The 24,250-nt window shown below is 70.0% G+C and overlaps 5 protein-coding genes across 8 annotated transcripts; 2 read left to right on the plus strand and 3 right to left on the minus strand.

The window, feature by feature from the left end:
* The first annotated feature begins 27 nt into the window (after positions 1-27).
* On the plus strand, positions 28-2,481 carry CCDC65 (coiled-coil domain containing 65). The gene is made up of 9 exons (XM_062015655.1): positions 28-89; positions 265-404; positions 503-670; positions 827-996; positions 1,078-1,216; positions 1,303-1,500; positions 1,597-1,815; positions 1,897-2,049; positions 2,133-2,481. The coding sequence occupies exons 2-9, from the start codon at positions 270-272 to the stop codon at positions 2,445-2,447; spliced, it is 1,497 nt and encodes a 498-aa protein (XP_061871639.1). The 5' UTR covers positions 28-89; positions 265-269; the 3' UTR covers positions 2,448-2,481.
* Positions 2,482-2,648: 167 nt separating this feature from the next.
* Positions 2,649-4,292, minus strand: FKBP11 (FKBP prolyl isomerase 11). Of its 2 annotated transcripts, XM_062015658.1 has the most exons (6): positions 4,164-4,292; positions 3,710-3,775; positions 3,237-3,324; positions 3,118-3,151; positions 2,957-3,027; positions 2,649-2,880 (listed from the first exon to the last, which is right to left on the minus strand). In XM_062015658.1, the coding sequence occupies exons 1-6, from the start codon at positions 4,275-4,277 to the stop codon at positions 2,663-2,665; spliced, it is 591 nt and encodes a 196-aa protein (XP_061871642.1). In that variant the 5' UTR covers positions 4,278-4,292; the 3' UTR covers positions 2,649-2,662. The 2 variants fall into 2 exon arrangements, with proteins under 2 accessions (XP_061871642.1, XP_061871643.1); XM_062015659.1 differs by lacking the exons at positions 3,710-3,775; positions 4,164-4,292 and adding an exon at positions 3,522-3,597.
* A 1,546-nt stretch (positions 4,293-5,838) lies between these two features.
* ARF3 (ADP ribosylation factor 3) lies at positions 5,839-8,711 on the minus strand. Its single transcript, XM_062015380.1, has 5 exons — positions 8,630-8,711; positions 7,690-7,880; positions 7,445-7,555; positions 7,199-7,323; positions 5,839-6,811 (listed from the first exon to the last, which is right to left on the minus strand). Exons 2-5 carry the CDS (start codon positions 7,835-7,837, stop codon positions 6,650-6,652), a joined length of 546 nt encoding a protein of 181 aa, XP_061871364.1. The 5' UTR covers positions 7,838-7,880; positions 8,630-8,711; the 3' UTR covers positions 5,839-6,649.
* Positions 8,712-11,608: 2,897 nt separating this feature from the next.
* Positions 11,609-13,506, plus strand: WNT1 (Wnt family member 1). The gene is made up of 4 exons (XM_062015564.1): positions 11,609-11,763; positions 12,041-12,294; positions 12,511-12,776; positions 13,004-13,506. The coding sequence occupies exons 1-4, from the start codon at positions 11,663-11,665 to the stop codon at positions 13,490-13,492; spliced, it is 1,110 nt and encodes a 369-aa protein (XP_061871548.1). The 5' UTR covers positions 11,609-11,662; the 3' UTR covers positions 13,493-13,506.
* Positions 13,507-20,916: 7,410 nt separating this feature from the next.
* On the minus strand, positions 20,917-24,167 carry PRKAG1 (protein kinase AMP-activated non-catalytic subunit gamma 1). Of its 3 annotated transcripts, XM_062015374.1 has the most exons (12): positions 24,105-24,167; positions 23,914-23,986; positions 23,468-23,571; positions 23,083-23,164; positions 22,946-23,004; positions 22,790-22,835; positions 22,625-22,679; positions 22,395-22,521; positions 21,976-22,141; positions 21,827-21,864; positions 21,580-21,726; positions 20,917-21,496 (listed from the first exon to the last, which is right to left on the minus strand). In XM_062015374.1, exons 1-12 carry the CDS (start codon positions 24,108-24,110, stop codon positions 21,398-21,400), a joined length of 1,002 nt encoding a protein of 333 aa, XP_061871358.1. In that variant the 5' UTR covers positions 24,111-24,167; the 3' UTR covers positions 20,917-21,397. The 3 variants fall into 3 exon arrangements, with proteins under 3 accessions (XP_061871358.1, XP_061871357.1, XP_061871359.1); XM_062015373.1 differs by having other exon boundaries at positions 22,946-23,164; XM_062015375.1 differs by lacking the exon at positions 23,914-23,986 and having other exon boundaries at positions 22,946-23,164.
* Positions 24,168-24,250: the final 83 nt, after the last annotated feature.

Genomic DNA, 24,250 nt, shown 5'->3' on the forward strand with positions numbered 1-24,250 from the left:
GGCTCTGCACCCTCAACCGGAAGTGGCCGTCGCTAGGAGACCGGGGGACGCCGGCCGCCGGGACACGGCGCCGCGGGGGGTTGTAACCGGTACCGGGATGGGGACGGGCGGGACGCCGAGGGGCGGCGGGGACGGGACACCGGAGGGATGCGGGACCCCCAAAGTAGGGCGGAGTGGGGGGGAACCCCCTTGGGAGGAGACGGGGGCGTTGGGGAGCGGGGCCCGGGGGTCCCGCCGCCCCTCACGCCGTGTCCCCGGGCCCAGCCGCCATGGCCGGCCCGCGGCGCCCGCCGGCAGCAGCCGCCGTGTCGGCGGAGGACGAGCTGCTGCTGCTGCAGAGCCAAGCGCTGGCCCGCGAGGAGGCGGCCAAGGCCAAGGCCGAGATGCTCACCCGGTTCCTGAAGGTGCGCGGGGGGCTGGGGGCAGCTCGGGCAGCGCGTCCCCGGCCGCGGGGCACCCGGCGCTTGCCCCGCTCACGGCCCCCTCCTCACGTCCCCCGCAGGACAAGCTGGGCAAGGAGGAGAGAAACAGTGCCCTGAACCGGCGCAAGCTGGAGGCGCAGTGGCGGGCGGTGCTGCGGGAGACCAAGGACGAGGAGCTGCGCCGGGACGTGGAGATCCTGCGGCAGACCATGGCGCGGGTGATGGACGGCAAGGACAGCGCTATCGAGGCGAGTGGGAACCGCGACCGCGGGATCCATCCGGGCGGAGAGGATCTGTAGGATCACCAAGTCCCACCACCCCCTGCCGAGCCCGCCCCCTGCGGGCTGGTGGGGACGGGACTGCGCCGGCGTCCACCTCTGACCCCCCTCCCTCAACGCCCGCAGTCCCTGGCCACGGACCTGCAGGAGGCAGAGGAGCAGCACGCCCGGGCCCTGCGCAGCCACCTGCAGCTCACTGACCGCCTGCTGCAGCTGCAGCGCGGCCGCCTGCGGGGCCTGCAGGACGGGTACGACAAGCAGCTGCAGGCCATGACGGCCGAGTTTGAGGCTGAGAGGTACGGAGAGGGACAGCAGTGACCCCCCTGGCTGCTCTGTCCCGGCCCCCAGCCCTCTCACAGCCCGGCTGCCACCTCCAGGAGAGCCATCCTGGAGCAGCAGGAGCGGGAGGGCTGTTACCTGCGGGACGTGGCGCTGGCGACCAAGCAGAGTCACGCCGAGAGCGACCGTGAGGCCACACTGAGCTTCCAGAGCGCCCAGGACGACATCAAAAACAAGGCAGGAGGAGAAACCCCGGAGGAGCCTCGTGGGCCTCTGTGAGCAGAGCCCACGGGCACGTGACCCGCGGCCGTATGTGTCCCCAGGGCCTGCAGGAGCAGCAGTTCAGTCGCATTCAGCTGGGTGGGAAGGTGCAGGAGCTCTGGGAGCAGCTCCAGAGGGCCATGCTTGCCTACACCGAGGCCACCGAGCACCACAAGATCGCTTTTGAGGCGCTGAAGCAGAAGGACGAGAAGAGCTCCAGGGAGATAGAGACGCAGGCGAAGAAGCTGCAGAAACTGCAGGTTGAAGGGGGGCGTTGGTGGAGGGGGGAGCTGCAGGGGCAGCAGTGGGAGCCCAGCCCCTCCCCACCAGCCCCTCAGCCCTCGCTGGTCCCTCAGGACTCGGTGGCGGCCGCCAGGGGCCGCGTGTCGGCTCAGCTGCGGGAGGGCGAGGAGCGGAGCCGGCACGCGCGGCGCGAGAAGGAGAAGGTGCTGAGGCAGCTCCAGGAGCTCAAGGAGGAGATGAAGCAGGCGAGGGCCGAGGCCCGGGACGGCCTGGCCAGGCTGGTGATGCAGAGCTGCGCTGCCCTGAAGGCTCTGGAGAGCGTGGTGGGGAAGGTGAGGCCGTCAGCCCCTGGGCACGGGGAGCACCAGGGGCGGGTCCATCACCCTCCCCTCCCCTGCAACACCCCCGCCCAGGCCCAGCGCATCCTGCGTCTGGCTGAGATGTGCCGTAAGCTGGAGACAGAGGAGGAGAAAGTGCTGCCCTTCTACCCATCCTCACTGGAAGAGAAGGAGCTTCAAGATGCACAGAACGCCCTGGAGCAGATGCCCATAGAGCCCTTGGCCAGGGTGAGGAGGCTGCTGAGGGGGGGGTGAGGGTGGAGATCGGGCTGGGGGATGTCCCAGCTGGTGCATCCCTGTCCCTCGACCAGGCTCTGTGGGACTACACGGGGCTGGAGCGCTTCTGGCAGCGGTTTAACAAGGTGAAGCTGGAGGAGCAGGCACTGGAGCGGGAGCGGGCGGCCCTGGGCCAGAGGAACCAGCAGCTGCGGGAACTGCTGAGGCAGTACCTGGCGGGGATCTCCATCGGTCAGGAGGGCTCAGTGAACCCCCTCCTCACCATTGAGATCAAGAGCTGCGTCCCCAAGGGCTTACCCCATGCTGGAGGGCACCGTGCACAAGCTGACCACGGTGCCACACGCCCCAACAGCCCTGGCCCCATCCACGGGTCTGGCAGCACCAGCTGAGAATCCCCCACCAGGGACAGGACAGAGACTGTGAGTGCCTGGAGGTGCCATAAAAGCCTTAAACTGCACCCAAAAACATGCTCCAGAGCCTTATTTCTGACCCCCCCCGAGCTGGGTCAGGGCAGGCGCAGGTCTGTCGCGGGGGGTGCCCAGCCCCTTCCCCTCGGTGCCCCCCGTCACCAGACACAGCAGCCACAGATGCCAAGAGGAAGGGTTTATTTCTTTTTGGCTTTGTTCCTCTTCTCCTCTTTCATCTTCTTCTTGGAGAGCTTGGGGCTGCTGGCCTTGCGGTACAGGTGGTACCCGATGAGCCCCAGCAGCGCCGGCACCAGCCCCAGGCACAGCAGCGGCAGCACCTCGTTCAGCAGCTTCTGCCAGTAACTGGCCTGGGACAAAGCCACCAGCTCCACCTCGAACCGCAGCACTGCGTCACCTGGACAGGGGCAGCAGAGCCTGAGTGGGGGCAGCAGGGGAGGGGGCTCCCAGGGACCCCCGAGGGCTGCACTCACCGGGGATGGTGGGGGGGGAGCCCCGCTTGCCGTAGCCCAGATGAGGGGGGATGATGGCTCTGCGCTTCTCCCTGCCGCCGTGAGAAGGGTGAGAAGCGCCCCCTGCATGGGAGGGCACCAGGGGGGCGCTGCCCACCCCCTTGCACTGCTACCCCACTCACCCCACACACATGTCCAGCAGACTCTGCTCCAGGCCTGCAGGAGAGAGAAGGGGGAGAGGAGGGAGTGGGGTGACCTAATCCCGGCATAACCCCCCGCCCCCCCCCGGCCCCCCACTCACCAGGGATGACTTGTCGCTTGCCCAGCTCCACCTGGAGGGGGTCACGGCTCAGGGAGGTGTCGAAGATCCGTCCATCCTCCAGACTGCCCTGAGGGGCACCAGCACCATCACCCCTGGGGTTCTGCCCCAGGATCATCCCCACGGGGGTCCCAGCTTTGTCCCACTGCCACTCTGGTGCTGATCCCATTGCCGCCCGCTGCCTCAGGGTCACCCCTATCCCAGGGGACATCCCCACCTTGCTCCCGGCGCTGGGGCCTCCCCGGAGCAGCCCCAGTGCCAACTTACACCCCCACGGCGGACGCTCCCACCACAGTCCCGGTGCCAGTGGGGGCCTGTCCCAGTGCCTGTCCCGTTGTCGTCCCCGTGCCCACCCCGGTGCGGTCCCGGGACCTCCCCCCCGGTGCCGGAGCCGCCCCCCGCCCCCCGCCCCGCCCGGCGGAGCGCAGTGCTGACGTGTTCCTCCCGCCCCGCACCGTGTAGTGGATGTGCACCGTGTCCCCCGGCGCCGACAGCTCCGTGCAGCCCTCGGGGGGGGCCACCTGCAACGGGAGGTCACGGAGAGGCCGGGACGGGGCCCCTCCGCCTCGGGGGTCTGCGCAAGCCCCGTGCCCAAGCGTCCTCCGAGCGCTCCGTGAGCCGGACTACCCCCCTCCCCCCATCCCCCGCCCCGAACCCCCCCCGTCCTCTCGGTGCTCCCCTCCGCAGCCCCCTCGTCCTCCCGCTGCCCCGCGCCCCCCTCCTCGCGCTCAGGCCCGGTTCCCCGGGGCTCTTCGCGCCCCTCGGGCAGCAGCCTCGCGCCGGTGCCCCCCGTCCCTTGCCGATCCCCCACATCCCCCCTCCCCCCGCCCCCGGTCCCAGCTCCCCATCCGAGGGGTCCATCGAGACTCCCCGGTTCCCGCGCTCCCCCCCGCTCCCCCCGGGGCTCACGAGGGTCTCGAGCCTCAGCCCCCGGCCGCCGCTTTCGGTTTCGCTGTCGGCGGCGCGGGCGGGCGGCGGCAGCAGCAGCGGCAGCAGCAGCAGCAGCGCGGCGGGCAGCGGCATGGCCGGGCCGGCGGCAGGAACGGCGGCGGCACCGGCACCGGGACCGCCCCGGCCGCTCCGGCCCGGCCCCCGGCCGCCCCCCGCGCCCCGCCCCCGGGACCGCCCCCGCCGGCAACGGGACGTTGCACCGGGACCGGGCCGCGGGACCGGCAACGCGCCGTCGGGGCGGACGGAGATGCCCCGAACCCCGGCCGAGGACGGGATTGTCACCGCGACCCGACACCCCCTCGGTGCCCCGGGACACGCGTCCGGTCACACTTGTGCCACCCCGAGCGGACCGGCACCGGGCGTCCGTCTGTGCCGCGGGGACCGTCCCGGTGTTCCCGCGCCGAGCCGCCCGTCCCTGGCGGTCCCGGGCGGAGGGTCCGGGCGCTCGGTTCGGGTGGGAAAGCTCGTCCCAGGGCACCGGCTGAGCGCAGCAGCCGCTGTCCCTGCCCCGACGCGACTCGGTACCAGCAGGCGGCAGCAAAGCCTGGAGCAACCGGCACCCACCGGGCCCAGGACCCTTCCCCAGTCCCCGTCTGGGGCCAGGACCCCTCCCTGGTACCCACCTTGGGCCAGGACTCTCCTCCAGCATCCAACGGGTGCAAAACAGCCCTTCTCCTGGCTCCCCAACACCCCTCCCTGCCCCCCCGGCCACGTGGGATAAGGGAAGCTGTTTCTCCCCCCTCCCAGAAGCTGGAGAGCGGAGCTGAACCCACCCCAAAGCCCCCTCGTCATGGTGGGGCAGGAGGGAGAGCCCAGGGCTGGGGCTGGCGAGGAGCAGCCCCGGTTTGGGGGAGCACAGGAGCACACGGGGGCTGAGGCAGCAGTGGCCCCGTTGATGGTGGTGGCAGCCCCATCGCTGTGCCGGCACAGCCCGGGCGCAGCTCCCGGACGACGGCATCGGCACGCCGGCCCCACTGGCACACCCACATACCAGCCCCGGTTGCCGAGAGGTGGGGAAGCTGGGCTGGCGGCTGGGGGCCGGGGCGTTAATGGGATTAGGGCCACCGGGTCAGCGCCGGGCTGGCCCCCGCCAGACAAAGCCGCCGGGCTGGCCGGTGGGAACGTGCCGGGGCCGGCTCCAGGGCCCCCAGCCCACCGGGGAACCCCGGTCACTCCGGCTCACAGCCCCCAGGCAGGAGCAACACAGGGATCCAGGCACCACGCTCCGGCTCGGAGTCACCAGCACAGGGGTGTCCTGGGGGCCAACAGCCCCCACCCCCGGCCACCACCCCAGTGGGGGGCACAGGGAAGGGGGCAGCAGCACTGGCTCCCAATGGGGCTCATGGGAGAGGTGATACCGGGGGGTTGAGCCCCACTCACGCCTGTCCCAGGGTTGGCACCGTCCCCACGCCCCGGCTGGGATTAGCGCTAATGGGATTTACCATTTCATCCAATATTCCCCTAAAGATGAGCCTGGGAAGGGGGGGTGAGGCTTCCCTTTGCCACCCCCCTCACCCCGCTAAGCTCTTTCTAATTAAAACCAGCCTGGGGCTGTCCATCATTGTCCTCCTCCGTGGGACCCCTGCGCCGGGTCGGGGGGGTGGCTGCAGAAGAAGAAGCCGTGGGGCAGCACTACATAAAACATGTTTAATATCCAAGGGGGGGGCCAGGGGTCACCCACCGTCTCAGGCGTGGGGTGGGGTGGGGGGCGAGTACACACGTCCCCGGACGGGGCAGAGCCGCAGCGACACGTCACACCAAGCACAGACCGGGGGTATAAATACGGTGCTGGGGGGGGAGGGGGGTACAGTACAGGGCCGTCCGTCCGTCCGTGAGGGGCAGGGACATACAATCACTATGCTGGCATAGGGTTGGGGGCCAGGCAGCCAGGGCTGGGGTGGGGAGGCCACGGCTGGTGGGACCACGGGGTCCCAGCAGTTCCATGGCTCCCTCGTGGGGGCTGCGGGGAGGAGACCTGCCTCGAAGTTACATGGAGGAAGGGGGCCAGGGTCGTGTGGGACCCCCGGGGGGGGCACACAGGGCCAGGAGAGGGTGCTGGGGGGGTGCGGTGGGGAGGTGTGTATGGTCCCAAATGCCCCCTGTGGCCCCGCTGCCCCCACATTTGGTCCAGAGGAAGGCGAGGGGTGCGGGAACATGCACGGGGACCGGGGGGCCCAGCATAGCCCCCCCTCCCCAGCCCCTGCTCCGCTCCCCGGGGCTCTGCCCCCGCCCCCACCCCCGTGATATCGAGCTGTATTTCCACGCACGCACACACGAGACCCGAGGGGAACCGAGGAGACCCCAAAAGAAAGGCGAAGAAAAACCCCACAGCAACCGGTGCCAGAAGAAAGCAAAAACCCAACCGGGGCGGGGACGGGGCGGCCGGGGGGGGCCTGGCACGGCCCCGGGGGGGGGGCCCGGGGGGGGGGCCGGCGGCCACCCGCTCACTTCTTGTTCTTGAGCTGGTTGGCGAGCCAGTCGAGCCCCTCGTAGAGCCCGTCACCGCTGGTGGCACAGGTGGCCTGGATGTACCAGTTACGGTGGCGCAGGGAGTGCAGCCCCAGCTTGTCCGTGATCTCCGCCGCGTTCATGGCGTTGGGCAGGTCCTAACGGCACAGACGGGGTCAGGCACCGGCCCCGAGGCTACGGGGATGGGCTCTGATCCCACCATGGGGGCTGACGGCAGCCCTGACACCGTGGGGATGGGCTCTGAACCCACCACGGGGATGGAAGTAGCGTCACAGCCCAGCCCTGACGCCACGGGGATGGGCACAACCCCCGGTGCCACAAGGATGGGCACATACGGGGTCTCTCAGACACCGTCCTCGACACCAGAGCCACGAGGGCACAGTCCTGCTGCGGGGTTTGCCAGATACCAGCCCTGACACCTCAGGGATGGGCACGTCCCTGCCACAGGCACCCAGACACCAGCCCTGAGGCCCCGGGGATGGTCCCAGCCCTCCCCCAGGGGCCGTGTCCCACCCCAGACCCACCTGCTTGTTGGCGAAGACGAGGAGGACAGCGTCCCGCAGCTCGTCCTCCGCCAGCATCCGCATCAGCTCCTCCCGCGCCTCGTTCACCCGCTCCCGGTCGTTGCTGTCCACCACGAAGATCAGCCCTGGGGACAGCGAGCGGGAGCTGCTGAGAGCGCAGGATGAGGCCATCCCCACATCATCCCCCCAGCCCCGTGAGCCCTGTGCCCCCCGCACCACGTCCTGGGGATGAGGGGACACACCTACCCTGGGTGTTTTGGAAGTAATGCCGCCAGAGGGGCCGGATCTTGTCCTGCCCACCCACGTCCCACACGGTGAAGCTGATGTTCTTGTACTCCACCGTCTCCACGTTGAACCCTGCGGGGAGCGACAGCGGAGGGAAACTGAGGCACGCGGGGCCACGAGCCCCCTCCTGAGGAGCCCTGATGGGGAGGGGTCCCTGAGTGGTGCCTGCACACCCCCGCTTCACCCTCCCCCCGTCACACACACACCTATGGTGGGGATGGTGGTGACGATCTCCCCCAGCTTCAGCTTGTAGAGGATGGTGGTCTTCCCGGCGGCGTCCAGCCCCACCATCAGGATCCGCATCTCCTTCTTCCCGATCAGGCTCTTCAGCAGGTTCCCGAAGATGTTGCCCATGGTGACGGCGGCGCTGGCTCCCGTCCGCAGGCGAGGCCGGATCCTGCGGGGGCACGGGGCAGGCGCTGGGGCTGGGGGCGGCCCCGGGAGCCGGGGCGGGGAGGGCTGAGGGGATCCCCGTGTTTTGGGGTGATGGGCTGCAGGGATCAAGGACCCCCCATATCCTGGGGACCCCGGGTTGGGTGCAGAGAAGGGGCTGCACGAGGGCTGCATGGGGTGGGGGGCGTTGTGGGGATGTGCCCCCTCCGCATTGCACCCCAAAGGGAACAGGCTGGGGCTCTGCGCTGGGGGAAACTGAGGCACGGATCCCTGCCCTCCCCGGGGGGGGGCGGTCAGACCCCCCCTGCCTCGCCACCCTCTCCCGCGCCTCCCAGCCCATTCCTGTCCCCCACAGCCCTGCAGCCTCCCCGATGCAACCCCCTCAAGTCCCACTGCTCGCCCCTCCCTCCCGTGCGCTGCCGCCTACCCCCGAGGCCTCCCCCCCGCAGCCCCTCGGCGCGATGCCCCCCGAATTCCCGGCAACCGCCTCCCCTGCGCCCCTCCAACGCAGCGGCTCCCCCGCCTCGGATTGCAGCGCACCCCCAAATCACCGCCCCCCTCCCTCTCGCCGCATCGCCCCCCGCCCCCGCGCCCCCCCGCCCGCCCCGGCACCGCATCACCCCCCCTCCCCGCTGCGATGCCGCCCCCCCGCCCCCCCCAATGCGCCGCGGACCCTCGGACGCGATGCAGCCCCCTCCCCCCCCCGCACCCGCCCACGCGCGGTCCCCAGTGCGGACCGACCCCCCCCCGCACCTGGTGCCGGTGTCGCCCCCCGCCCGCAGCTGACTCTGCACCGCTCCCGCCGCCGGAAGCGGAGGCCCGATCGCTGCGATCTCGCGAGAGCGCCCGGTGCCCCCCCCCTCCCCCCTCCCCCGCTTCCCGCCCCCCCCCCCCTCGCCGTTCGCTCACCGGGCCCGGGGGCGCGCGCGGGGAGCGGGCGGGGGGCTGCCGGGCTCGCGAGAGCCGAGACACGTTTCCATGGCAGCGGCTGCAGCAGTGCGGGGGGTGGGGGGGGTGGGGGGGCGCTGCGCGGGGCGGGGGCGTGATGGGGTGAAGGGGAGCGGGTGGGGGGGTCCCGATGCACCCACCGGTATGAGAACCGGGGGGCAGAGCCCCGTCTGGGGAGGGTCGCGGCGAGAGGGGTGTCCTGTGCTTCACGGAGGGGGGGGGGAAGGTACGGGGGGGACAGGGGACCCCAGTAACTGCGCGGGAGTCCTGGGGGCGTCTCGCCCCCACGCACAGGAGCCCCAGCGCTGCCCGGGCCAGACGGGAGCCCCTTCCGCCCCGGCCCGGTGCGGTACTGGCGGTACCGAGGGCGTCCCGGTTCTCACCGGCACCCCCGGCTCCCCCTTGACCCATCTCTCGACCCGTCCAACCGTCCCGCTGTCCGTCCGTCCGTCCATCCCGGCTCAGTGCGGCGGGACGCGACGGGACGCGCAGCCCCCCCCCGCCCCCGCCCCGGGCAGGTAAGGGCGGGCGCCCCGGAGGCGACGGCAGCGCCGACAGCACCGGCCGCCCCGACGACTGCGGGAGCCGCTGCGCGCTGCCTGGCTCCCGACGACACTCCGGGTCCGGGGGGTTCCCGAGAATTGACCCCCGAGGCTGCCGTCGGGCTGCGCGGGGGCAGCAGAGGGGACGGGAGGGGAGCAGCGGCACCAGGGTGGGGGTCGGGTCAGCGGGAGGAGCGAGGGACGGAGCGGGCAGGGGGTCCAGGGGCGTCCAAGCAGAGCAGGGACCCACGGGAGGGCCCAGAAATGGAGCGGGGGGAGGAGAGTCATGTTTGGGCCCAGCCGTGGTGGCACAGCCCCGGGCAGGGCCCTCCCGGCCGCGCCCCGGGGCCTCCCCGCGGCCGCTGACCTCAGCCCCGGGAGCCCCGACGGGGCGGCGGCCTGAGGGCGCGGACACCGCCTGGCCCGGCCGGGAATCGGGGAGGGGACGGGGAGGCTGGAGCCGCCATCCTGGAGCGGACCCCGGGGCGGCCCTGGGCCCCTCCTGGGCCGGGAGATGGGGATAGGGGGGAGGGGGTGCCCGGTGCGAGCCCCCCGCCGCCGGCCCCGGTCTTTGTCCATCCTTGAATTGAAAAAGTGAGCGGCGGCCCCGGGCCGTGACGGGCGAGCGGGGCTAATCCGGCCCCGCATGACTGGTCCGGGGAAACCGCCGCGGGGGGATTACTCCCCCCACACCCCGTCACAACGCGGGGCTCAGCTCAGCTCCCCCGTTCCGCCCGGCCTCGCACCGGAGAGTTCACACCCGCCCCCTCCCCGGGCAGGGGACAAGCGGGGACAGACCCTCGTCCGCACCGGGACGTGCGTGCCAGCACCAGCGCCGCGCCTCCCTGCACCCAGGGCACCCAGGCCCAACCCCCCAACCCGGGCACCCCCCTGCCCACGACCTCTATCCCACATCCATCCCTCTCTCTTCCGATACTCGGTGCCGGACTCAGGTCAGGCGCGGGGCCGTGTCGCACCCACGGGGGTTGCACACACCGTGGGAACCCATGGGAACGTTCACGGGGGACCCGGGGTGCAGGACCAGCCATCTGCCCCCGTCCGCCTCCAGACGGGTCCATCCTGACACCGGGACAGCCCGGGACAGTCCGGTCCCGTCCCAGGCACTGAGAGGACGTGGGCGTCCCGGGCACGGACCGGGACTGGCGACGGTCGAGACGGGAGAAAGGTCCGGGGGCTCCGGACTGGCATCGGCGAACCCCCCACGGTCCCGCGCCCCGATGGGATGTGCGTTCCGACCCCCTGCCCGCCCGAAAATTCAGGGGTCTCGGGACGGTGTCCCCGGGCTGCCCCGGGACTGTGGTCTGTGCGCCCCGGGCTGTCCCGAGTCTCTGCCCCTCCCGTGCGGTCCGAGCTGTCCCGGGAGACTCCGCTGCTCCACTCCCCCGGGTGCCCCGGGCTGTTGCGGGAGATCCCGGGCTGTCCCCGGCCCCCGCTCCTTCCGTAAGCCCGGAGCTGTCCCGGGCCGTCCCGGGCTATTCCGGGATCTGCTCCTCCTTCGCGCCGGGAGCTGTCTGTCCCGGGACGCGCCGGCCGCCCCCCGGACGGTGTCGGTAGAATGTGTGCGCGGGACCGGGCGCCGGGGGGCGGGGGGCGGCAGTCGGAGCCCCCCTCCCGCGACTGGTCGGGCTCTGGGCACGGGGCCGGGGCGCAGCCACCCGCCGGGCTAATCCGGGCCGTGACGGACAGGCCCGGCGCCGCCGCTCCGGCCGCCCCATAAGAGGTGCAGCGGCTCCGCCGCTCCCCATTGTTAGGGCGAGGACGCGGGGAGGCCCCGCTCGGCGGGACCGGCCCACGGGGACCCTCCGCGCCGCCCCTATAAGAGGGAAGGGGCTGGAAGATGCTCCCGGGTGCTGAGCGCTGCGCACCCGCCGCGCCGAGCCGAGTCCAGCCGCGCCGCCTCCCCGGGGAGCCGCCGGGTACCGAGAAACAGTACCGGGTACCGCGCCACGGACCGCCGAGCACCGGCACCGGGCACCGCGCACGGACCGCACGACGCCGCGCTCCGGGGACGGGGCAGGGAGCGGCCGGCACCGCACTCCCGACGCCGCGCCCCGGGGCACCGGCTGCCGCAGCCCGGTGCCGGTGCCGACCCGCCCGGCCGGCGCTCCCCGCGTCCCCCGGCGGCCGCCCTCCTCGGAGCCGCCCGCCCTGCCCGCGCCCCGCGCGTCCGGAAACACGCGTGGATGTAGCGGCCGGGCCGGGGGCTCCGCGGCACCATAAATACCGGGCGGCCGCTCGCCCGCGCACTCTGCCGGGGCCTCCCGGTGCCGGAGCCATGCGAGCCGCCGCGCTGGGGCTGGCGCTCCGGGCGCTCTGGGCTCTGGCCCTCTCCTCCCTCTCCAATACGCTGGCCGTCAACAACAGCGGACGGTGGTGGTGAGTCCGCCCGTACCGGCACCGGGGCTGGGGGGCGAGCAGGGCTGGCGCCGGCACGGCTGCAGCTGCCCCGTGTGAGGGGATGGGGCACACAGGTGCGACCTGAGAAGGGGACACGGGGACTCCCGGGTGGGATGCTTGAGGAGGAGGATGCACTGGCAGCAGAGAGGAGCAGGGCTGAGGCTCCCCCAGGGGGAGCTGGAGGGGGGGTGTTGAGATGAGGAGCAGGGTACCAGAGACCTCTTCCTGGTGATCACCGTTGCTGCCTGTGCCACAGGGGCATCATCAACGTGGCCTCGTCCACCAACCTGCTGACAGACTCCAAGAACGTGCAGCTGGTGCTGGACCCGAGCCTGCAGCTGCTGAGCCGCAAGCAGCGCAAGCTGATCCGCCAGAACCCCGGCATCCTGCACAGCGTCAGCGCCGGCCTCCAGACCGCCATCAAGGAGTGCAAGTGGCAGTTCCGCAACCGCCGCTGGAACTGCCCCACCTCCCAGGGACCCAACATTTTCGGCAAGATCGTCAACAGGGGTGAGGCCACGTGGGTGGTGCGAGGCGGTGAGGGGCTCCCCGGATCCCCGCCGTGGCACCCCCAAGCCGGGATGTTTGGCAAAGCACCCCTCAGTTCACCTCAGGGCATCACCAGCCCCCAGCTCACCAGCAGCCCGTTGTGGCTGCGGTGAGGGATGCAGGTGGGTGCCCCTTCCCCATCCCGGCGGCACCCTGAGGCCCTGCTCCCCTCCGCAGGCTGCCGGGAGACGGCGTTCATCTTTGCCATAACCAGCGCTGGCGTGACGCACTCGGTGGCCCGGTCCTGCTCGGAGGGTTCCATTGAGTCCTGCACCTGTGACTACCGGCGCCGTGGCCCCGGGGGGCCCGACTGGCACTGGGGGGGCTGCAGCGACAACATCGACTTCGGACGCCTCTTCGGGAGGGAGTTTGTGGACTCCAGCGAGAAGGGCCGTGACCTGCGCTTCCTCATGAACCTGCACAACAACGAGGCTGGGCGCATGGTGAGGGCACGAGGGGCTGCACCGGGGGGGGTGGGACACGGGGTGGGCACAGCCAACAAGCCCCTCAGGCCCTCGCAGTGCGTGGGCCGGGAGCCCTCAGAGAAGTGTTTCCCACGTGGCTTTGGGTGGGCTGAGCGCAGTGTGATGCCGTGGGCATGTGAGTGGTCCCAGCGGTGGGAGAGGGGGTCTCAGGCTGCTCACGGCACCCCACGTCTCCCCCCTCGCAGACCGTCTTCTCAGAGATGCGCCAGGAGTGCAAGTGCCACGGCATGTCGGGCTCCTGCACCGTGCGCACGTGCTGGATGCGGCTGCCCACCTTCCGCGCCGTGGGCGACGTCCTCAAGGACCGTTTCGATGGCGCCTCCCGCGTCATCTACGGCAACAAGGGCAGCAACCGGGCGTCACGCGTGGAGCTGCACCACCTGGAGCCCGAGAACCCGGCCCACAAACCCCCTTCACCCCACGACCTCGTCTACTTCGAGAAGTCGCCCAATTTCTGCACCTACAGCGGGAAGATGGGGACGGCGGGCACGGCCGGGCGCTTCTGCAACAGCTCCTCGCCGGGGCTGGATGGGTGCGAGCTGCTGTGCTGCGGGCGCGGGTACCGCACGCGCACCCAGCGCGTCACCGAGCGCTGCAACTGCACCTTCCACTGGTGCTGCCACGTCAGCTGCCTGAACTGCACCAACACGCAGGTGCTGCACGAGTGCCTGTGAGCACCACCTCCCTCCCAGCCCCAGGACCACCCTGCCCAGCCCCCAGAGGGGGTCTGTGCCACCCCCCATGACGGGGTGCCCCGGTTGCATTGAAGGCGCCCACGGGGACTCCCCTCATATCTCATCCTGGGCAGAGCGGCCGCCCCAGCAGCCAGCCAGGGTGGGCTCGGTGCCACGCATCTTCCTGGTCACCCCTTGGCTCTGGCTCCACGGGGTCCCCTTCTCACTGTAAATAAGATATTTATTGTGGGCCGTTTGAGGCCGCCCCCTCCCCCCTCCTTGGGCTTTGCTGATCCCAGGCCCTGTTTTTTTTAATAATTGAAGATAATAATAAATAATAATTAATAATAATGATGCTTTGTTACAGGTTTCACTGATAGCCTTTAGAGAAGAATAAAGGATATATTTTTATCAGTCCTGCCCCAGTTTGTTTCTGGGTTTCAGAGGAGGAAGGGGGTGAGTTGTGCTGGGGGAACAGTGTCCCCCAAACCGCAGAGCTGTTGCAGGAGGACACGTCCATCCACTCTGTCCATCACCCCTCCATCCACTCACCTCCCCATTCCGTGTTCATCAGCCCCTCCAGCCATGTCTGTCTGTCCATCCTTCTGCTCCTTGCCTCTTGCCCTTGCCTCCATCAACCCCTCTTCATAGATCCCCTTCTTTCCCCCGCCATGCCCGTCTCCAGCCCAGCTGCCCTTGCTGTTGCTCCCAGGGCATCCATCCCCATGGCTGGGGCGCCCATCACCATGGCACCTGGGCTGCGGCATCCCTGGTGCTGGAATTTGCCGGGGTGGCCAGGCTGGTGCCGCCAGGGCCGGGCGATGGGAGCGGCCACGGGAGGTACCCGACGGCAGACAGGGAATGAACATCGTCCATCACTGCTCCCGGCCAGGGCTGACGGCTCCCCTCGGCTCCGGGGGAGGAGGGGGGCTAGGGAGGGCACAGAGGTTACTGGGGCTGGGGCCAGGGGGGCCAAGACTGGCCACTGGCCCCACATGCAGCCCCATACCCATGTGTGGGGTCTGGTTGCAGCCAGAGAAAGGCTTTGGCGAAGGTAGAGAGCTGCTCTAGGGCTGGCAGGTGCTCTGCTGGAGTGGGTGTACCCCTAGGATGGGCATCCTGGGGGGAGGTCATTCCTCCAGGACAGGCATCCATCCCCCTGGGACGGGCATCCCCCTGTCACACGCATCCTTCCAGGGTGGGCATCCCCCTGGGATGGGTTTTCCTCTGGGATAAGCATCCCACCAGCGTGGGCAGAGCCCCAGGATGGGCATTCACTGGGAAGGACATCCCTCTGGGACAGGATCCCATGGCAGTAGGGACGCCCTGGCACAGGAATTCCCCCTGCCCAGGGCAGATGTGGGGCCCACATGCAGCTACTGCCGCATCACTCCACACCCTGGGGATGGCACAGGGTGAAGCGATGGGCTCTAACCCCTGTCTCCACATCTGGCACCAGGGACGTGGTGACAACGAGCCACTGGGAGCAGGTAGGGAGCTGTCCCTGCCCAGAGATCCCCCTCATCAGTGCCCACCCACAGCGAGGGTCCCCACAGCCCGGGCTGCCCCATGGCCGGGGCCGGGAACCCCGCAGGGCCCCTGGGGATCCGCCGCATCAAAGGCTGCGGGATGACGCTGCCACTGCCCAAAATAACCCCCGGAGCCGATAGTGGAAAAGTTGATGTTTAGACCCAGAGAGGAGGAGGGGGGGAAAAAAAAACCCTGGGGGCCCCCGCTGTCCGTGCCAAGGTAAAAACAGCCTCTTGTGGGGAAATAAAATAGAGAAATGCGAGAAAAAAATGACTGGAAAGGAACAGAGCCCGAAATAACCCCGAGAGCATCTCCCGAGGTTATCTGCCTGCTAAATTCTGCACAGCACAGGGCATGAAAATAGTCTGTTTTCCTGCGGTAGCGAGTCAGGAATATAGATAATGACATTCTTATAAGTCACCTCTGTTACTCAGCTTTTCCTGCGCGCCGGTGACCGCCGGGCACCTCGGGCAGCCGCGACCCCCGGGTGGGCAGGGGCACCCCGGGCGTGGGGTGGGCGCCCGACTGCAGACCTTGTATAAATACGCCCGGGAGCTGGAAATAGCCGCTGTCGCAGCGGCGGGGCCGGCGCAGGGACCGCGACAGGGCGGGACCGCCCCGCGCCAGCCCCGTCACATCTGGGAAGCCGGTAACAGCTGGATGGTGGCCACCAGCCCGGCCCTGGCAGCGCTGGGACATGGCGGGGGGCTCTGCCCGGGGATGAGGGGTAGAGGAACGGGACAGTGTCCAGAGGTATGAGACAGAAAGACGGATCCATGCCCAGAGAGATAGGACAGGGGCACAGAGCGATGCCCGGAGGTGTGAGACAGAAGGACGGGACAGTGCCCAGAGGTGCAGGACAGACAGACAGAGACATACCCAAAGGTGCAGGACAGGGGGATGGGATAGTGCTCAAAGTTTCAGGACAGAAGGACGGGATGGCACGCAGAAGCACAGGACAGAAGACTAGGACAGTGCCCAGGGGTTCAGGACAGACAGACAGAGGCATGCCCAGAGGGACAGAGCCACGGCCAGAGGTGTGGGCCAGAGGGATGGGACAATGCCCAGGGGTGCAGGACGGAGGGACAGAGCAGTGCCCAGCCGCAGGGGCTAGCTGGCGGCCCACCAGTGAGACCGTCCCCATCCTATGCCCCGTTGGCCGTGGGCAGTGGCACAGCCCCATCCCGGCTCCCCTCACCTCCGGTCGGCTCAGACCCACGTCCCGCCAGCGCCCGACTTGTCCGGCCGCCTCCCCCCTCCCCATCCGCCACATTCCTCCGGCGCGGGGCCAAGGCGCCCAGCAACCGTGGCAGGGCTGGCCTCTAATCCCCGGGCATGCCAGCCCCGGGGGGACCGTCGCCGTCACCCACTCCTCGATAGGTGACCAATGCCCGAGACGAACAATTAGGGACAAAGCCGGAGCCGCCGGGGGCTAACGCCGTCCTTCACGGGTGCCTTGTGCGGCATTCGGCGGGTTTAATGAATTGTCCATCACTCCTTTCAGCTCCGCTCGCCCGGGATGGATTAATCTGAGAAGCCGCAGTGGGGAAGGAGCCGCTAAGCCTGTATTTATTACTCTGCCATTGTAACTAATTGAGGTAATTATCTGTGACTCCAACCCCGCGCAACAATGCCGCATTCACCGCACCCCCCCTTCCCACCGGCTCCTCCGTGGCCTGGGAGAGCTGCCACCGAGGCCGGCACCGTGGGGAGGTGGCCAGGATTGGGCGGCCACCGTGGTGCGAGGACGCGGATGGCACGGTGGGACGTGGCATGGCACGGCAGCGCGTGGCTCTGGTGTGGCTGGTGGCGCCACGGGCGTGCAGGAGCTCGGCAGGGACAGGCACACACGGCCCGTGGTGTGGCCGGTGACAGCTGCACGGTGGGGTCACAGCTCTTTGGAGCACCGCTGGCACCGGCTGGCACACGGCCGTGGCTCTGGGAGTGGCACCGGCACACGTGTGGTCACACCTCTCCGGGGACACCGGCAGCACCGGTGACACCCGTGGGTCACAGCTCGCTGAGGACACTGGCACACGCGTCCCCGGGTCCTGGTTGAGACGTGGCGGGGCCGGGGCAATGCTGGGTCCCTGCCCAGAGCATCCCCGCCGTGCCCGGGGCAGGACCCCCGGTGCCCCCAGGTGCCCTCCGGTGCCCCCTGGTCCGGTCGGTCACCGGCTGCGTGGCGCCATCTGGCGGCCACGGGAGGGACCGTGTCCCGGGCGAGAGGACACCGGTACCGAGCAGGACCCTGCAGGACCCGCTGCGGCGGGTTTGAGGGGCCGGAGGGAGTCCCGGGGGGCGGCGTCGGCACCAGCGCGGCCTGAATCGACGGGTGGTTCTCCCGGCCGAGCGGGGAAGGGGTTGGGGCAGGAGCTGAGCTCCCGGAAAGGGCTGCGCCACTTCCCCTGCCGCCGGGACAGCCTGGGCCAGGCGTGCCGAGCTGTGCTAGGTCACACGGATCTGATACCAGCCGTGCCGGGCTGCGCTGAGCCACTCTGAGCTGCGCCAGACAGTGCCAAGCCACATTGAGCTGATACCAACTGTGCCAGGCTGTGCTGAGCTGTGCCAGGCAGTGCCAAGCCACAACGAGCTGATACCAGCCGTGCCAGGCTGTGCTGCACTGTGCTGAGCTCCCCATGGGGAGTTCCAGGCACTGCTGGGCTGTGCCAACATGAGCCAGGCCATGCCAAGTTGTGCCAGGTTATATCAAGACATGCCAGGCAGCACTGAGCTGTGCTGTGCCATGCCATGCTGTGCCGTACCAGACCATACCATGTCATGCCAGGCCATACTAAGTCATATAATGCCATACCATGCTGTGCCAGACCATACTATACTGTACTAGGCCATACCATGCTGTACTAGGCCATACCATGTCATGCTAGACCATATTATGCTGCGCCAGACCACACCATGCTGTGCCAGACCATACTACGCTGTGCCAGGCCATATCAAGCCATGTCAGGCCCTGAGGGAGCTGTGCCAGGCCTGCTGCGGTGCTGTGCCGAGCACCTGAGGCCACGCGCCAGGCTGGGGGCCAGGGGGGTGACGTGGCCACGGGGCTGCCCCACGAGCAGCCCCCGTGGGCGCCGTGTCCCCCGCTGCGCTGGCTGCCCCTCGCCGTGACCTCCGTGCTGGTGTCAGCGGGATAATGACAGGCTGGTGCAGGGGGGCGGGGGAGGAGCCGGTTTTAAATAACGTGCAAATTGGACGTGTTATTTGTGCGGTTTCCTCTGCCCGCGGGGATCCTCCCCCCGTGTCCCCCCCCCCCGCAGCGTGACTAAGAGGTGGCGGCCGTCACGGGGGATGATCCCCCTCCTGTGACTCACCCCGGGGTCCCCCCCCAAAGCCGTGACGTGGGGCTGGTGGCCGAGGGCCAGGGCTGCTGCACTCACCTACACATTACGGAGGACCCAGGGGTGAAGTGCCGGGGGGGAGCTGGTGCGTCCCACCCGCGCTGTGACGCGTTGAGGTGCCCTGAGCCTCCAGCTGACCCCAGCACCACGGGGATGGGGGGCGCATGTTTGGGTCCTCGCTGGGGTGGGAGATGGAGGGGGGGGGCGTGCCTGGGGATGGCGATGAGCTCCGTCGGGGGTCGGCACACGGAGCGGGCAGAGGCGGCACATGGGGGTCCCGCAGCCTTTATTGGGGTCTGACTTCGGGCGGCGCCCCGGCCCCGCCCGGCCCCGCCCCTCCGGCCACACCCCGCCCTCAGGCGCGGGGAGCGCTGGCGGCGCCCGGGGGGGCTCCGGCGCTCTCCAGGCTGCTGCTGCTGCTGCTGTAGCCGCGGCCGTCCCGGCAGCGCTGCCCCCCGCGCCCCCCCCGCGGCCCCCTCCGCCTCCGAGTCCGAGTCGGGCGCCGTGTGCCGCCGGATGCGGGACACGGCCTCTCGCAGCGCCTGCGCGTACAGCGCCGGGCGCCGCGCCGGGGGACGGCCGCGGGGACCCCCGCGCACACTGGGGCTGTGCCGGGGGCTGCGGGGGCTGCCGGGGGACGGGCGGCGGGGGCGAGGGCGGCGCCGGGGGGGTGGCAGCCCCGGAGGCTGCGGGGGGGGCTGCCCGGAGGGGTCGCGGGTCCCGGGGACCCCCCGGCGTAGCGGACCTGCTGCCGCTGCGGGGGGGGGACGTACTGCGCGCGGACCACCACGCGGGTGGCATCGATCAGGACGTGGCCCCCCGACCCTCGCCGGCCCCTGGCGCGCCCCACGACCCTCTCCCGGCCCCCCGCCGCCCGGGGCAGCGTCTGGCTGTGCCGCGGGGTGCCGGGCTTCCCCGGGGACGGCGGCAGCACGCGGGGCCGCCGGTGCCGCGCCTCGGCGGCCGCCCGCGGCAGCGTGTGGCTCCAGCCCCCCGGCGCTGCCCCTCGGGCCCGGGGTGCTGGCCGGGGGCTGCGCGGGCCCCGTGGGGGCCGGAGCTGCAACGTGCGGTGGGGAGCGTCGTAGGCAGGGGGAGAGATGTAGGGGGGGGGCTCGCCGCGGCGGGGGTGGGTCGCCTGCACGCGCTGCATGTGAGCCTCGTAGCTGGGGGGCCCCAGCCTGGCCCCTGGCAGCGGGGGACGCGGGACGCACGGTGGGTGCCGGCCCCAGGGTCTGCTGTCCCCCGTCCCCTCGGACTGTCCTGGGGGGCTGCGGGGGGGGGGAGCCCGAGGCCGAGTGTCACGGCTTGGGGGGGTTGGGGAGACAAAGTCCTGGAGGTGTCGTGGGGGAGCAGGGGGCTCCGGGGGCCAGGGGGGGGTCAGCTCTGCCACGAAGCGCTTCTCCAGGTACCTGTAAGACAGAGAGGGGGGTGTGAGGGGCGTGAGGGCAGAGGTGGGGGGCCGCCCGGGTAGGGGCCAGGGTGTGGGACACACCTCCCCCCTCCATCCCGTCCCCACTCACGCGTACTCCCCGGCGATGCGGCGGTAGGTCCAGGGGGGCGCGGGCCGGCACCCCGCGGCCATGCCGGTGCCAGGGCTGCAACACGCCACCGTGTCGATCTCCACCAGCAGCAGCTTGGTCCGTTCACAGATCCGCAGGTGCCCCCCACCCCGCTCGGGACCCCCCAGCATGGCCCCGGGGGGTGGGTGGAGGGGGGGGGGAGCCGCCCGGTCCGCCCGAGCCTCGCGCCCACCCGCACGTGGCCACCGCCACACGTGTGCCCCCCGGGACCCCCGCGCCCTCCCCGTGGCCGGTGGCCTGGTGGGGCAGCCCCAGAGCCCGGCACACCGCGGGAACCCCACCGGCCGTCCCGGGGGTGCCGCCCCCCCCCAGGTCCCTTCCCCCCCTGCGACAACGCGAGGCGATGCCGGGTTTGGCACCGAGCGCCGCAGCCCACGCGGGCTCCGAGCGGAGCTTAGCAACCCTCCGGCGGCGGCATGGCAACGGCACCAGCCCCTGGTGCAGCATCGGGCCCCCCCTCGGGCCTCCCCCCAGCCCCACGGCTGCTCGCCCCAGCTCTCACCTGGCGGCGCAGCGCCGGTGCCTGTGCCGGACCCCGGTGCCGGCGGGAGCTGGTGCTGGCGGCGGGGGCCTGGCCTGGGCCTCCCCCCTGGCCGGGAATGTGCCACGCTCAGCATGGACAGGCCTGGCGCCTCCCCTGAGCAGCACCGGCTGTGAACCTGGGCACCCATCGACCCCCCCGGCACGCCCAGGGGACCCCAACCCCCCCCAGCACCCCCACTCACCACAGCCGCCGCTGGGGGGGGTCCCCATGGCCCCAGCCCCGTCCCAGCCCCAATCCCGCCCTTTGACAAAAGCCACAGGCGGAACAAACTGGGATTTCAGGTCTGGGCGAGCTCAGCAGATTCCCCTCATCCCGTTCTGGCTGGGGGAGCTGACCCCCCCACCCTGGGCAACCCCCTATCGCTCAGCACTGGCTGCTTGTGCCCCTGCTGTGTCCCAGGGAAAGCTCTGGTTCGTGTCAGGTCTGTGTTTATTCGTGGTTCTTCTCCAAACACGAAGTAGTGGGGCTGCAGACACCGTGGGGAGTGCAGGGCCTGGGAGAGGGGGTGTGCAGGGCCCGGGGTGGGCTGCCGGGCCCGGGGAGAGTGAAGGGGAACAGTCCCAGGCCAGATGGAGCTGAGAGAAAGGCGACTAAAACCAAACTCAGTGAAACTTCATGTAGGGGAAGTGAGGGGTGACAAGGGGCTGCACAGGGAGTGGCACCGGCCCAGTCCCTCCAGGGAGGGGGTTGGGGGCAGCCCCAGGACCCCCAGCCTGGCTTCAGGGCACGGGGGGAGAGCCAGGAAGCTGCTGGGGCTGCCCCAGGGCAGGGGGTTATTGCTGGATGCTGCTGGTGAGTGGGGTCCCCAACCCAGGCATCATCCCCAGCCCGGGGGGACATGGCGTGGTGGGAGAGGAGGGGGGACATCAGGAGGAGCTGAATCCCCCCTGCCTCAGGGACCCTGCGGGAGGACCAGGGCCTGCAGGATGTCCGAGAGAGAGATGATGCCTTTGACCACGTCGCTCTCGTCCACCACCACCAGCCGGTGAACCTGGGGGTGGGCGTTCAGGGAGGGGTCTGAGGCCGGTGCAGGGACTCCCAGCCCCCTCCCACCCGGCCCCAGGGCACCGTTACCTCGGCCTCTACCAGGCGGTTGATGATGGTTTCCAGCGTCTCGTTCTTGTAACACTTGAGGACGCCCTCGAAGTAGTGGGAGCGGTGCTGCAGCGCCCGCGTCACCGTCACGTCCAGGTTGTTGTAGGTCTTCTCAGCTGCCAAGTTCTGCGGCAGGGAGAGGCGCTGGGGGAACGGCCGAGCCCCACGGGACCCCCAACCCCGACAGCCCAGCCTTTGGCCCCTCCCCACCTCCCTCAGTACTCACGATAACGTCGAATTTGGAGTAGATATCGACCACCCGCCCTGGGAAGGAAGGGAAAGGGCTGTGAGTGCCCCTGCAGAGGGGGCAGTTTGGGGCCAGTCCTGTGCTCCACACCAAAGCCCCCTCCTCACCCCCCAGAGCCCCCTCCTCACCCGAGTCATCGACAACGGGCAGAGCCGAGACACGGTGCTGCACGAAGATGCCCAGAGCCACGTAGATGGGGGTGCTGGTGCGCACCACGGCGATGTTGCTGTAGGTGCCGATCCGCAGCTCCTCCAGCGTCTTGCCCATGAACTCTGGCTTTGGGACCTCTGCTATCTGCAGGGGACGGGGAGGGGGACAGTGCTGACGCCGGCTCGGCCTGGCTGTGGCCACCCCCGGCTCGCGGGGGTCCTTGGGCCGTGGTCCTACGAGTGAAAGCAGAGAGCGCTGGGTGCGGGGGACCCCCGGGGTGGGGAGGGTCCGTGCAGCACCCTGGGGGCCCCCCAGTGCCCCGGAGCTGGTGGTACCTGGCACAGTGTGGCCCGAGCTCGTCCCAGGGCGGCCCCCGAGGAGCAGGGACGGGACTTACAAAGAGCTTGAGGAACTTGAGGATGCGTTTGTGGGTCAGGATGTAGAGGGTGTTCCCCGAGTCGGGGTCGATGACGGGCAAGCGGTGGATCTTGTTCCGGATCAGGGAGGAGACGGCGTCAAAGAGGCTGCGGGGCAGAAAGGGGGAGGGGAGGGATTGAAGGGGGGGCTTGCTCAGACCCCCACCCTGCAGCCTGAGCTGCTGCCACCCTCCTGGAAGCCTGGGAGTACCTGGCGTTGGGGGAGATGCAGACCAGGGGCTTGAAGGAGTCCTGTAGGTAAACCTCTGTGGGGAGAAGAGATGCTGAGGAGAGTGGAGTCGGGGGGCTCTGGGGGGCTTTGGGCTCCCCAGAGGGGTCTGGGAGGCAGAAGGCAGCCAGCAGTGATCTCTCTCACCTCTCCATGTCTCTATTTTGTGCTCCTCCAGCTCATAAATCTGCACCTGAGCACAAGGAGAGAAACTGGGGTCAGTTGTGGCCGTGTGTGGGATGGGGAGGGGGCAGAGCCTGGGACTCCCCAGGGCTGAGCTCCCCACAGTCACCCCGTCCTTACCATGGGCGACTTGTAGTAGCGGTGCAGGATGTTGATGAAGTCGGTGATGGTCAGCATGCCTGGGGGTATGGACAGAGTGAAGGGGGTCCCAGCAGCCCCGTCCCCCCTCCCCAGGACCCCCCATCCCTCTGGCTCACCCACGAAGCTTTGCTTCTTGCTGTCCCAGAGCGGGGCTGCCCGCACACCATTGGTGACCAGAGCAAAGAACGCCTTCTTCACCTGCAGCCGGGGACACCGGGGGGTCAGGGGAGGACAGGGCAGGTGGGGAGCCCCCTAGGCCAGTGGGGAACCCCCCAGAGCAGTGGGGAATCCCTCAGAGCAGTGGGGAACCCCCTGGGGCAGCAGGGATCTCCCCTGGCAGCTCAAATCCCTCCACCCTGGTTTGCAGGACATTTATGAGGGAGGGGGCAGCCCTGAGGTCATCCCCCAGCCTCAAACCCACCTGCTGGTCCCAGCAAAGCCCCCAGGCTTCAGCCCAGTCGCTGCCCTGCAGCCACCAAGCCCAAACCTGCCCCTGCTCACCTGCAGGGATGTGTCAAACACAACCAGCTTGGAGCTGGTGGGGATCAGGTCGTAACAGCGGTGGGACTTCATGAAGGCGGTGTAGGCACCACGATGGGGCTTCCCTGCGGGTGGGCAGCGTGAGGAGACAGCCCAAACCCCAGCACCTCCCGCCCTGGGACACCTCAAACCCCGACACCACCCTCCCCGGGGCTCCGGGACAGCCCAAACCCCGACACCTCCCGCCTCGGGGGTCCGGGACAGCCCAAACCCCGTATCACCCCAAGCCCCGTCTCCCAGGCTACGGACTCCCCTGTGACCCCCCCAACCCAGGTCTCCAGTACCCCCCAAACCGCGGGAGCCCTGGCACGCCAGGGCAGGGCGGTTCAAAGCCCCCGCAGACCTCAGGACCCCCAACCCTGGGCCGCCCCTCACCCCCAGCCCCCCACGGCCGCCGCCGCTGTCACCTTCCAGCCCCGGGGGGTTCGGCTCCGCCTGGCTCTCTACGGCCGGACCGGGGCCGGGGCCGGGGCCGGGCTCCTGCGGACAGACACGTGTCGGGCCGGGCCGCGCTCCCCAGCCGCGCTCCCGTCCCGGTGCCGCTTCCCCGCCCCGTCCCGTCCCGTCCCGCCCCGTCCCGTCCCGTCCCGTCCCGCACCTCCATGGCCCCCGAGCTCCGTCCCGCCGCCACCGTCGCACTTCCGCCCGGCGCGCGGCGCCGCTTCCGCCAGCACCGCCCACGTGACCAGAGGCGCGCGCGAAAAAGCCACGTGACGCGTGACCGCGGGGTGACCTTTCCCTCGC

This window comes from Colius striatus, chromosome 26 (genome assembly GCF_028858725.1).
Source record: "Colius striatus isolate bColStr4 chromosome 26, bColStr4.1.hap1, whole genome shotgun sequence".
In the NCBI taxonomy this organism is placed as follows: domain Eukaryota; kingdom Metazoa; phylum Chordata; class Aves; order Coliiformes; family Coliidae; genus Colius; species Colius striatus.